Consider the following 13,439-nt stretch of genomic DNA (forward strand, 5'->3'; position numbering starts at 1 on the left):
TCACTACTATTTGGAGAAATGCAAATTAAAACAATTTTATTTCATATCTATTAGATGGGTTAATAGGTCAGGAAAGGAAAATGACAAATGTTGGAAACTGAGGAGACACTGAGATGATAAGCCTGAAGAAGGCCAAGATCATAAATAAGTTTGCACCATGAACATTTCTCTACTTAAAAAGAAAAGATTTTGAATTGAAAACCAGAATTGAAATAACAGTCTTACATATTGTTACACTACTTCACTAAGAAGTAATGAACTGAATCAAGAAAGTCAATGTGTCCTTTGGGTGGCTGAAAGAATCTGACAAAAATGTGGGGATCAGTCTTCTTCAGGCTAAAAATCAGTGGTACTTTCTCATGCAGCTAGGAGATCTGGAACTGTACCAGACATTATGTCTGACTTGACATCATAATTCAAGAATAGATGAACAAATTGTGGAATGTGATTATGATGGCATACTATTGTGCTGTAAGAAATGATGAGCAAGATGATCTCAGAGAAACCTGGAGGGATTTCTATAAGATCACATGCAAAATAAAAGACACTGTGTACAAAGTAATAGCAATGTTGTAAAACGATCAGCTGTGAACAACACAACTATTCACAGCAATATAATGATCCAAAACAATTTTGAAGGACTTTATGATGAAAAATGCTATCCATACCTAGAGAAAAAAAATGCATCTAAATACAGACTCTGAAGTATACTTTTTTTTTTTTTTTTAATTTTTCTTGAGGGTTTTTTTGGGGAGAGGGTATACTATGTTTTCTTTCACAACATGACTTTTATGGAAATAGTTTGCATGATTTCACATGTTCTCAATGAGGGGAAGGAGGAAGAGAATCTGGAACCAAAGTTTTAAAAACCAATATTAGAAATTGTTTTACATGTAACTAGGGGAAAATAAAATACTAAATGAATTTTTTTTTAAAGAAATATTTCTCTTAAAAGTGGCTCAAATTTAAAAAAAAGAGATGTTTCATTTGAATGTAGAATACCTTATTTCCCAAATGCTAATATAATTATGTTATCTCAATTCAACTTCACTGTAATCCATTTTATAATGAAAGAGACACAACAAGGGCATAAATAACCTCTCAAAAGATAAAGGTTTTTAGGGGCAAAAGCAGTCAAAAAAATTAAAAGAATCTCTCAATTTAGTGGTCTTCTTGTGTGTTAGGTTATATACCTACTTTCAATAACTTACTTTATCTATACAAGGCTTTACTCCAATCATGATGGACTCTCCAAAAATCCTTCCATCTTTACTTAAGGCTTTCCGAGCCTGAAGTTTGGACTGATAGCGAATATGCATCCAATTCCCTGTGTTAGACATCTAAACAGATTTCAGATACAGAAAACATGAGATGGAGTCAAATAAAGTACCAACAACAAATCAAAATCACTATGTTTTATAGTGCTTTATAATTTATAAAATACATTTCTCTCAAAGCTATGTGATAGGCAATATAAGTATTATCTCTATTTTACAAATAGTAAAGGGAGACTTAAAGAATTTAAGTGGTTTGCCCACAATCACACAGCAGCTTCTCTTTGTTCAATGAAGTTTCCATTATATTATTCCCAAAAATAACAAATATTTTTAAAAGAATTATAATTATACTACACTGCTAACCTAAAAACAAAATATCAAAAAATAATATGCAATCAAATGCCTTTTCCAAAATTCTATTTATAAGTAGCATTCTCTTTGAAGAAAGTTTTAGGCAAATATCATTTTAAGTAATATTTAAATCTAATTTAAACTTAGAATAACTATTTCCAAAATTGTGGTAGTTGGGTTATTATCTATAAATCCTGTGAAACAACAGAAAAAGTAGGCTCAGTTAGCTTCCACACATTTAAGAGTTCCTGTGAGGAAGTACAGAAGAGGCCAAATCCATGCCTAATTGTCCTATGAGTACCCATTCATCTATCAATAAACCAGCAACAATCATCATTCTATTTATAGAGGGAACTTCTGACAAGGATACTCCTTCAATCAGTGTAGATCTGCAGTTGATCTGCCTAGGGCATTGAAAGAGTAAATGACTTGCCCAGAGTTACACACTCTAATCCACTGTGTCACACTGTCTTCTCAATAATAATGCCTCAGGTTTCCTTAGTGCTTTAAGATTTAAAGAAAGTACTTCCCTAATAACAATCTTGAGAAGTACATATAGTAAATATTTCATCCCCATTTTATAGACTGAGTAAAGTTTAAAGTTTAAGCAACATGCCCAGAGCACCACAAATAATGAAGACATCAGGATACAAATTTAGCTTCACTATGCTTTGCTTTCTGTTAAACTTTTTGGAATTTAAGGAATATATTATGCCAAAAACAAAATCTTCAAAAGTCTGAACAAAGAAATGGGAAAAAAATGAGTTAAAATGCAACCCATCTAATTTTTCCACACTTCATTTTTACTCTGCTCATCTTTTAAAAATTTTTCCCTCTTTTGAAATCTTTTTTTAGTAAAACTTACCACATGCTTTAATATGTTTCCATACTGTGCAAACTGTAGGAGTATATAGGAAGCAGATGCTTGAGGAAACCTAAAACACAATTTAACAATGCAAATGCTATAAATCAGTAAGTACTTATGAAGTCAGTATTACTATGATCTAGGCACTGGACAAGCACTTTATATTACAAAAACAAAAGTAAAAGTTTATAGTCTCAAGGAGCTCACTAATTTTTGTGTGAAAATCAACTGAAAAAATAACAAGCTCTCACGCTAAAAAGCAACAATCTGAGTAAGCTTACTTTTCAACTCAAAACAATTTAGTAACAAGGGACAGCAACACTTAAGATCTTACAAAGAATACCTCTTACCTTAAAATAGAACCTCTTCAACAGCCATCAATTGTACATTTCATTCTCTATCAAACATTCCAGTCTTTTATACAACCTCTATTTTAAATGATTCCAAATTCATCATGTTACAATGAGCATTTTACAGTGATATTTAATTATGGTGCTCAGATTTGCCAACTCCTTAAAAAAATGTTACACAAATTGTAGTACAATTGAATCAGAAGGATTCAATCTAAGGTTTTCACAGTATAACCGTGGTAAAGTCATGGCTCACTTAACTACATAAATGACTGTAAATTATCTCAATTATATAATAAGTGAATAATCAAAGAGCATAAAGTTAATACAAAAGTTTTCCCACTAGCAAAAGTATCAAGAAGTCCATCGATTAAAATATATGTATTTTATTCATAGTAGAGACTCCCTCAGGTCCTCACTGTCAGCCTATTTTTATTTTAGAAACAATTCTAATAGATTTGATCATTATTAGGCTCAGCCCATAGAATATTAAAATCAAACAGCAAGGGGAAGTGAGTGAGAGAAAGGAGGACCCATTCACTAGACACGTTCAATTAGTCAATAAACATGTATTAAACATATATTATGTGCTAAGTGATGATTATAAGATAGTCACACTAATTATAGGATAATCAAATTACATGACTAAAAGCTGGAAGAAATTTATAATTATCATAGAGTTCAACACCACTTTACAAATAAGGAAGTTGAGTCATAAAAACATTAAATGATTTGCCTAAGGTTTCACAGCTATGAAGTAGCAGAGGTAGGATTCACATTAAGGTCAGTTGGGGCCAGGTCTAACAAAGCTCTTTCCATTTTACCATGGCAGGAAAAAGAAGTAACAATTTGGCAGTGATGGAGGGGATATAAAAAGTTAATAAAACCAAAAATGAAATAAAAGATCACAGTGTTCTAGGATCAACTAACCATCCATCTCAAGAAGCTGTAAGAATAACTTTATGCAGTGTTAGCCATGTTACTCAAAAACAGCCAAATAAAGTAAATTTTACTGAACTAGAAAAATACTTAAAATAACTGAGAAATAATTCAATAAAAATGGTTAACATAAAATTTTTGTTTTGGCACTTAGAAGTGTTTAGTTATGTTAAAAAAAAAAAATTATTATGTGGAACACTTTATTCCAGAATAAATAAGCTATTCTTATAAAGTGAGTCCAAAAAAAAAAAAAAAAAAAAATCAAAAAATGGGGAATTAAAGGTTTAAAAAAATGTTTCCAAGAAGTACTTCAAGCAATCTATCCAATTCATTAGGGACATGACTACATTACTGACATTTTTGTGATTGAAAAAATGAATTTTGTTCAGAAGTTGAAATTAAGTATCACTGTATATATTTCATGATTAAAAGAATATAAAAATTCAAATATGAAGAACCTAGTGTCAATTCTACAATATAAACTTAAATGAGGAAAATCCTTGGCCTTTCTGAGGAAAAAAAAGATAGAGACAGACAGAATTAAATGATGCTGATTTTATGTATGTCTACCCACTTCCAAAACTCATGCAAGTAAGCTTTAGCATTGGTCTGGCAAATGTTTTCAAAAAACAACTAATTTCCTATCTGTCAAACAACTTCATATTTACTGATGTGAGATGACTAAATAAATGTGCAAGCTAGGTGTGACATGTTACATAAAATGCCATTTTTGTTGCTTCAAAATTATGTATGAAGTAGAAAGAAGTTACTGGAAAATGGCTGGAGTTAAGACTCAATCATGTACAGGATAAGAAAACAAACAATAGCCACATAAATTCAAAGATAAATGACTGGGGAGATGCCTATTTTCTCATCCACAATATGCAAACTTTTACATACTTGGTTTATAAATTACTTTAGTTGTTGAATATTTTTAGGACAACAAAATAAGGAAGATGTAATTTAGTTCCTTGCCCAAGAATAAAAAAGCTTAAGACAGAAAGCCAAATGATGAAAATCACTTACCCAAATACAGTTACCCAAGTATCGTCAAGGTGATCTTCTGAAGTTAGGGAATCTCCCTGAGTATAAAAGGGATCCAACTGAGCAGGAGATAAAGTTGTCTTTCGTGGCTGACCAATATTTGCTGGACTAAACATGCCTGTACCTATTATTAAAAGATAAATTAAATTCCAAATGCAATCAATTCATTTTATTGAAAATCTAAATATGTTTGTTTTTTTAAAAAACAGTAGGTAAACATTATTAAAAATTATTATTGTTGTATTATACCACAAAACTTTGATAAAAAATAACAGATATTTGTGAACTAATAGATAAAATTTTGAAACTTTGGGGAATAAAAGGTTAAAAATAATTTTCAATGTTACTTCACTGTATTTTCATTTTTGCTAAATATGAATTACATTCTTCATGAAACCCTTTCTAACCATCTTCATTTTTACTATCAAAATTTTTATTTATTTATTATTTATCTAGACCATAACTATACCTAGGCAGCAATGATAACTTATCTAAGGAACCAAAGCTTATCAGCCATCATTTTACCTATTTTAGTCCAGGATCACAGCTCTCTAGAAGCACTAAGAGGAGGGGAAAACAATGGGCAGGATAATGAATTAATCCTTCTATTATCTTATTCTTTTGTTTTTCTTTCCTTAAAAAGTGAAAGGTCCACCAGGCTCCCAAAAGTGAAGGCTTGCAATTATATTTAAAACAAACCATTATTCCGATGCAATGCTATTTACATTATTCAAGAAGTATTTATTTATTGAGTTTACTTTTTGCAAGAAGCTAGGAGAGATACAAAGATAAGATATAATATCTGCTCCAAACAAGGTTATAACACAAAAAGGATAAAACCTACAAATAAAATTAACATAAGCGCAAAAGAATACAAAGTAAAAGACATAAGAAGTATACAATGAAGTAGAGATGATTTCTAGGTGGAATCAAAGAATTCAGAGACAGACTTCAAAAGACATCTAGTTCTAATTCTCTTATTTTATAGAAAACAGGCCCAGAAGGCTTAAGTGATTTGCCCAAAGTCATACAAGTACTAAGCAGTAGAACAAGAATTTAAATATAGGCCCTCAAACTCCAAATCCTGCACTTGCTTCTTTAGCATCAAGGAAGATTCCATGATGGAGATAACATCTGAATTTGGTCTTAAGGATTCAGTGGAAGATCAATAGGCAAAATTCACTTAAGCAAAAGATTGTGAATGGATTTTCACAAATATATGAAAATTTCAATTTCACTAAAAGAGAAAATGAGAGAGGGAAAGGGGTAATAAGAAATAAGGACAGAAAAGCTTGTTAGAATAAGTACATGGTTTTGAATGTCAGGCTAAGAAATTTAGATTCAATATGTAATTTTATCACTAATTCTCTTCAAGGGAGGCAAAGGTGATGATAAATGTTAAGATTTGATGGGCTCACAAAGGAAAGCTAGATTAGACATATTCTGCTTGACCAAAACAGGAAAAAAACTGAAGCAAGAGGTGAAAAATTTTAAATGAGACTTAAGGGAAAACTAACAATTAGAAATCTTCAAATGTGAAATGTCCTGCTTTGGCAGTATATGATTCCTTCCCCTTAACCCACAGACTTGAGGTATAAAAGCAAACATACCCTTTTTTGTCAGGTATGTTGTAGATAGTTTCTTAGGCAGGTACAGGTTGGACTAGATGGCCTTTCAGATTCTTTCCAACTTGGAGATTCTGTGATCAAGACCTGTACATTAGAAAGTGTTGCTTCTGTCTGTGATAGAAAGCACAGTCTCATGGAAGGAGAAAAGGACATGGAAAGTTTTGTTAGAAGACAACTGCAACAGCCCAGAATAGAAGTCATCAGTATCAGAACAGGAAAGGTACCATGGCACAAGTAAAGGGGGACAAATGTGAGCATGAAAAATCTTGGCAACTGAGTATGGGAAACAATAAAGAGGGAAAAGTTACAGATGATTCCAATGCTGAAAACATGGGGTAACTAAAAGACTATTAGTACTACTAACAAAATTAATAAAGTCAAGAAATATAGCAAATTTAAGAAAAAATAAATTATTCAGTTTCTCAGTATCTACAAAGTTTAAGGAACTCTTAGAAATTAAAGAAAAAAAGAGGTAACAGTTTAAAAAAAAAAAAAACTTCTATGATTTTATGTATGAGCCTAGCATTTTTCACAACAAGGTATCTTTAAATAAATGCCTTCCTTCTGGCCTGCATCCTCCCTTCCCTCTTCTAATCTCCTACACCTAGAATTAACCATGTTCCATACCACCTTACCAAATCCAGACTATCAAAAAAGTTAAAAACTCTGCCTATCCCAATAGATCTTGGGGGCCCCCTGCATAAAAACTTTGAATTCCAACCACATAACTGAGAGGACATTAAATGGAAGAGAACTCAAAATTATTCAAACCTAACTAGCATTGGCAAAAACCTAGGTCCCAAAACCATCTCTTAGAAGAATAACTGTTCCACTTCCTCCTCTACTTATGTCCCAAATATTATCTTTCTTAACATTTTAATTTTTTAATTTCATACTTTAGTTTTTTCTCAGTTACATGTAAAAATAAATTTTTAATATTCGCTGATAAAAGTTTTGAGTGCCAAATTCTCTCCCTTTCCACCTCTCCCCTCCCCCATCAAGAAGGCAAGCAATTCAATTCAGGTTACACATGTGTAATCAAGTAAAACATTTTCATATTAATCATGTTATGAAATAAAATAGATAAAAAAAAACCCTTTAAAGAAAAATAAGTCTAAAAAAGTTTGAGAAAATCTGTATCCAGATACTATCAATTATTTTTCTGGATAGATATAGCATTTTTCATCATAAGTGTTTCAGAGTTGTCTTGGATAATTGTTTTGCTGGGAGGAGCTAAGTCATTTATAGCTAATCATTTTATAATACTACTCTTACTTTGGATGCAGTCTATTTCACTCTGAATCAGCTCATGTAAATCTGCAGATTTTTCTGAGACTCATGATTCAACCATAATCACATAACCACAATTCTCCAAAATAATGAGCATCCCCCTAATTTCCAATTTTTTGTGTCACAAAAAAAAAGCTGCTGCTGCTGCTGTGTGTGTGTGTGTGTGTGTGTGTGTGTGTGCGTGTGTGTATAGTCTTACTTTTTGTTTTTTGTTTTTCCTCTTTTGGAATACATGTCAGTAGTAGTATAAACTGTTTTATAACATATATATTTTATATATATATATATATATATATATATATTATATAAACATATAGTGTTTTGTCATCAGAATGTCTTTGTCCCTTTTCTTCAGACACAAGTTACCTCAAAATAAAGCTACGGGTTTTCCCTTGTGTGTGTGTTAAAATATGCTAAGTGACCAATTCTTCTTATGCTTTTTCTGTGGAAACCTCTAAGTCCCCAAAAAACCAGCTTCAATTCACTGAGAACTTAAGACAATCTAAGATTAAAACTTAAAACTGAGACCCAAACAGGTCTATTTTGAATCCTCAAGCAAGATATGTTACAAAGAAAAGTTAGCTCTGAAGTCATAAAACCAGGTCTGTCCTTTATTACCTGTGTGGCATTGGACAAACTTATCTGGACCTCAGTTTCCTCATCTGTAAAATAAATGAATTGGACTAAAATACCTACAAGATATGTGCCAGCTCTAAATCTATGATCCTAAAAGCCATTATAAAAAACCAGCAAGCAGCTCTATAAGAATACTGAATATATATATATATCAAATCCATAACAAAAAAATTTAACTAGAATGTGAAACTATTCCAATTCTTCTTAAAACAATGCCTAACAAAACCAAATATTCATCTAAGTTAATGCCAAAACGTTAATGTGACTAAGTGTTCCATTACTACAATGTCTCATTAATCAGGCTCACCCAATCCCATACATATAAAAATGACCTCTACTAAAACTGACATCTTGTCTCTTAAGGCTATCAATCATTAAAGCCTTCCCAGATAACCTTTGCTGAAAGAGATGTCTCATACAGATCTCATAATACTCTATTCCTCTTTTTATACAATAATTTTTATTGTGTCTATGCATAAGCAAATCCTTCCTCAAACATTTAATGTGATCCTGGACAAGTAAGCTAACCTCCATTTGTCTTAGTTTTAAAAAACTACAAAACAATAATAATAATAGTACCTAGATTGTTTAAGAATCAACCAATCAACATTTATTAAGCACCTATGATATATGCGAGCATTGTGCTAAGGCTGGATCAAATGAACTAACATTTGCAAAGCATTTTGTAAACTTTAAAAACATTATATAAATGCTATTATGCATTACCCACCTCAATTTACTTTTAAGTATCAATCTTTTATATCTCTCTGTCCCCCAGCACCTAGCTTAGAATATGAAATTAATAAATGTTTATTGAATAAATTATTTTCCTTGCAAAAGTAAGATACTTTTTCTGTAACTGGTCCAAGTCTTTTTACACAAATTGATTAATATATAAGTATACCAGAATACAAAAGAAAGCTGAGTGCTAATGTTATAAATATATCAAAATACTTTCCACCTCCATTGCCACAAATGATTTCAATAATCATAAGTTGTTCCAAAATAAGTTTGGATAATAGTACTTTTGGATAGTGTTATTCAAGTCAAATGATATTGTGAAGGTGTACTGAAAACTGAATATCACTAACAACAATTCTTAATTTAAAGGAGGGACAGCATGGAACAATCAGGAAGTCAGGAATAATTGAGTTCAAATTCTAATCTTACATTAGCAATGTGACCATAAGCAAGTCACTTAAAAGTTAAGATAAATTCAAAATTAGAGAGGAAAGGAGTTTCCACACCCATCAAATAACCACCTGCAAACTACAGAGCAGTAAAATTGACTTTTCTTCCTAACAAAATTCCAAAACTTATTAAAGAGATGGACTACTTTTTGTAGAAACTGGAACTGGAAAGACTTACATGAACTGATGCTAAGTGGAGTGAGCAGAGCCAAGAGTACATTATACATAGTTAACAAGTTTATGCAATGATCAACTATTATAGACTTGGCTCTTTTCAACAATCAGGTGATTCAAGGAAATTCTAATAGATTTGTGATGAAAAGTACCATCCATATGTAGCGGGAGACAGAATGTGAATCAGAGCATAGTGTTTTCACCATTTTTTTGTTTGCCTAATTTTTTTCCCTTTTAATTTGGTTTTGTGTATGTGTGTATGTGTATGCATATGTATGCAGCATGACAAATATGGAAATATGTTAAGAATTATACATGTTTAACTTGTAACAAATTGGTCACTATCTTGGGGAGGAGAGAGGAAGGAGAAGGGAGAAGAGAGGGAGAAAAATTTGGAACACAAGTTTTGCAAAGGTGAATATTGATAACTGTCTTTGCATATTATTTGGGAAAATAAAATAAAATATTAAAGAGATGGACTGGTGAGCCTTTAGCAAAAGAAGCAATCACAAAAAGATATAACATGGCTTCATTAAGGACATCTATTGAATATAGAATGAGGTATACATTGTGAAATATGACCAATGTGCTGATCTTGTTTTATTTAACTATTATTTTATTACAACGTTATTTTATTACAACGTGTATTACAACATGTTTGGTGGTCAGAAAATGGAAATGGGAGTTATTGAAAAGTAAGATTATTGAAAAAAAAATTTCAATAGCAACAGTAACAACCTTAATTCTTTTTTACTTAAGTGGCAAATCAGGGGAATGTTATAGATATCATTTACATTGGTGTTAGTAAAGTTGGCAATAATCTAAAACTCTCTTTATAGAAGATAAGTGAGATGTAAAACTGGCTGAATGGGAAGACTCAAAAAATGGTTATTTATAGTTCCCTGGTGCTACTCCAGTTTTAAGGGTACAATCAATTACTTCTTACTCCCAAAACACTAGGGTCTCTACAGCAGGCATCAAGACCAAACTCCTATGCTCTCTTATTTCTGTCATACTGAATTTCAAATTATGGAAGAGAAAACACCTTTTCAACCCCTGTTGCCTGCTCTTTACTCCACATCCACCTCAATCCTCTTCCCTTTATATCCCACTCATTTGAGGCTATCTCTTAGCACTGTGATCTCTGGAACTACTGCTCCATATTCAATAAATTATCTTTGTTTTAGTCCTCTTCCTCTCATTCTACTTCTACCTCTTATTGAGATCTGCCTCTTCCCTAATGACAATACAGTCCAACTCTTCCATTCCTGCACAGGTTAAACTTTCTCTCCTACCCCAAGACACAGTATCTTAATGATAAAGTTCTCATACTCTGCTCCAAACTGACAGCCTCATTCTACTACTATCAATCACTAAGAGCAACCTGCTCTTCTTTGAAGTATATTGTGAAGATCTGGTCTAGCTCCTCTTGTCAGGATAAGCAAAAGTCCGTGCCCCACGTTGGGCGCCAAATGTTGCGAGCTGTCGTCTCTAGAAGCTGCCGGATCGCTCTCTGGGAAGAGATCTGCTGTGTCTACTCAAATCTTTAAGACAGATTCTTCTTCCTGTAGTGAACCGTTGTCTCCAGGCAGTTGCTGTTAACTCTTGTCCTTAGAAGTGACTTCCCTTCCTGCAGAGAGCCCCGTCAGGCCTGATGTAATGCAGAGAGTCTTCTTCTTTCTCTGAGAGTCCTCTCTTTTATTCTCCCAGAGAATGGGCGTGGGATAATGCAAGGGCTTCTGGGAAGAACCACCCCAGCCAATGAGCTTGCCCCCTCTATCAAGTCAACCTGAGTTCTCACCTTGTAATTGTCCAGAAAACCTGAATTCTCACCTTGTCACTGTCCAGACAACCTCAGTTCTCACTTAGTAATCCTAACATCATACTACACATTTAGATTTATCACACATTTACATACTGGTGAATATTATCTACTAATCTCCCAAGATATACCTTTTCCTTCTCTGGCTATGTTTCAACCCCCAACTTCTATATTCATACTAGGAGATTTCAATGTTCTCTAATCTAATTTTTTAAGCTCTCAATTTGTTCAATTACCATATATTGTTAAGGAGCATTAACCCTAACCCTGAGCTTATCTTTTTTAGTTGCCATTATTTCCTAGAAACACTGGACCCAAAATATGCAAGAAGTCCAGAATGTATCAAGGATGAAGCCTCTCCCTAGGTCAGCTGACAACTTCTTGTTTGCATCCCAAATTGTTACTACTCCCTGTGTGTACTTGGGAGTTAAGACAGATGCCAGCCCATCTGCACTAGGCTGAGAAATTTTTTGTGCAAGCAGACCACCACATGTTCATGGCCTAATAGTCGCCAAGGGAAAAGAATTTCATTTTTACCATTGTTTTGTTCCTCTCTCTTTTAGAAGAGATTTTTTTACTTTTCCTACCATTACTGCACCTTTTCCCTTCCCATGTCATGCCCCTTTAGGTAGATTTGTTTCCTCCTCTTTGCTGCACTGTCATAAAGCTATAAACTTCTTTATGAATTGTGAACTCTTTGGGTTTTGCATGCATATTCATTTCTCTTGAAATAAATCTAATTTTCACATAACTTTCATGAAGACTGATGACAATACAAACAATTCTCACTTTACATAAATTCACATTATGCAAATTTAACTTTGTTTTGTAACAATTTTGAAAGAAAATGACATTCCAAAATAACCTTATTGAACACTACTGTGCTCTCTCCTTTCATTCTTGCTCCTTGGTTTGGTGTTCTGTAGCCTCCCAGCAGAACAGTTGCTCAGAAAGATTACCACTTGTAGATGAGGGACTTGGCTGGAAATCTTCAAGATCTTACCAAGAGAAGAGACCTTTCCCCAATTCACCCACTTGTATGTCTGGCTCCATGTTTCCGTATTCTCTTAATCCACATGTTACCCAGCCTCTCCTGTCTGTGTCCATGTCCAATTACTACATAAAGTTCCTCCAGGTTCCAGTCAGGCTTTAATAAGCCTGGCCCCACCCCTGTGTGTGTGTGCCTCTTCTTTCTTCACATCTCTGTTCTCAACCCCCCACGAGTCCTTCCCTCCATAGCAAATTTGCATTAGATAAAAAACATTTTAAAGGTCTTGGAATTGCTCGTGTACAGTAAGAACTGTCTGTACCTCTACTGCATCTCACCTACACAACAATATAATCATATTTCTGAGCTTGCTCAGACTGAAAAGAACTACACTTCTACAATTAAGAAACTGAATTTTTTTTAAATTAATCACATGCTTCTAACATTCCATCTTACCCTATGCTTAACTCCTCTGCAAACATATTCTTCATCCTCATCATTAATGACAATCTCTCTCAATACTTCAACAGGCTAACACAGTTGATCTAGCCAGATTCTCCTTCCCTCTCACAACTTCAACTTCTTAATGAAATTAATTAACTTTTTACTATTATGTTTTTGAATCTCTTGTCCTATCATCCCTCAAGCCTTGTAAAACCCCAACTCCAAATTATTCCTATCACCATCCTATCTCCTTCAGATGAATGGAACACAAATGGGTTTAATTATCATCTCTTTGCAGATAACTCCCAGAACTGCATATACAGTCTCAGCCTATCTCTCTGTTGGATGTCCTTAAGACATATTAAATTCAACACACTAGGAATAAACACATGATCTTTTCTCACCAAACCACCCTCTCTTCCAAACTTTCCAATTTCTACT

General features: G+C 33.2%; 1 protein-coding gene across 2 annotated transcripts in view; it reads right to left on the minus strand.

The window, feature by feature from the left end:
• Positions 1-13,439, minus strand: part of NUP35 (nucleoporin 35) — a 58,128-nt gene that overhangs the window by 12,685 nt on the left and 32,004 nt on the right. For both annotated transcript variants that reach the window (XM_074302927.1, XM_074302928.1), the window contains exons 5-7: positions 4,809-4,950; positions 2,494-2,563; positions 1,212-1,340 (exon numbers count right to left, since the gene is read on the minus strand). In XM_074302927.1, the coding sequence (XP_074159028.1) occupies positions 1,212-1,340; positions 2,494-2,563; positions 4,809-4,950 (341 nt within the window). The remainder of the gene's footprint in view (positions 1-1,211; positions 1,341-2,493; positions 2,564-4,808; positions 4,951-13,439) is intronic.

The sequence above is a fragment of the Sminthopsis crassicaudata genome, chromosome 3 (assembly GCF_048593235.1).
Source record: "Sminthopsis crassicaudata isolate SCR6 chromosome 3, ASM4859323v1, whole genome shotgun sequence".
NCBI lineage: Eukaryota > Metazoa > Chordata > Mammalia > Dasyuromorphia > Dasyuridae > Sminthopsis > Sminthopsis crassicaudata.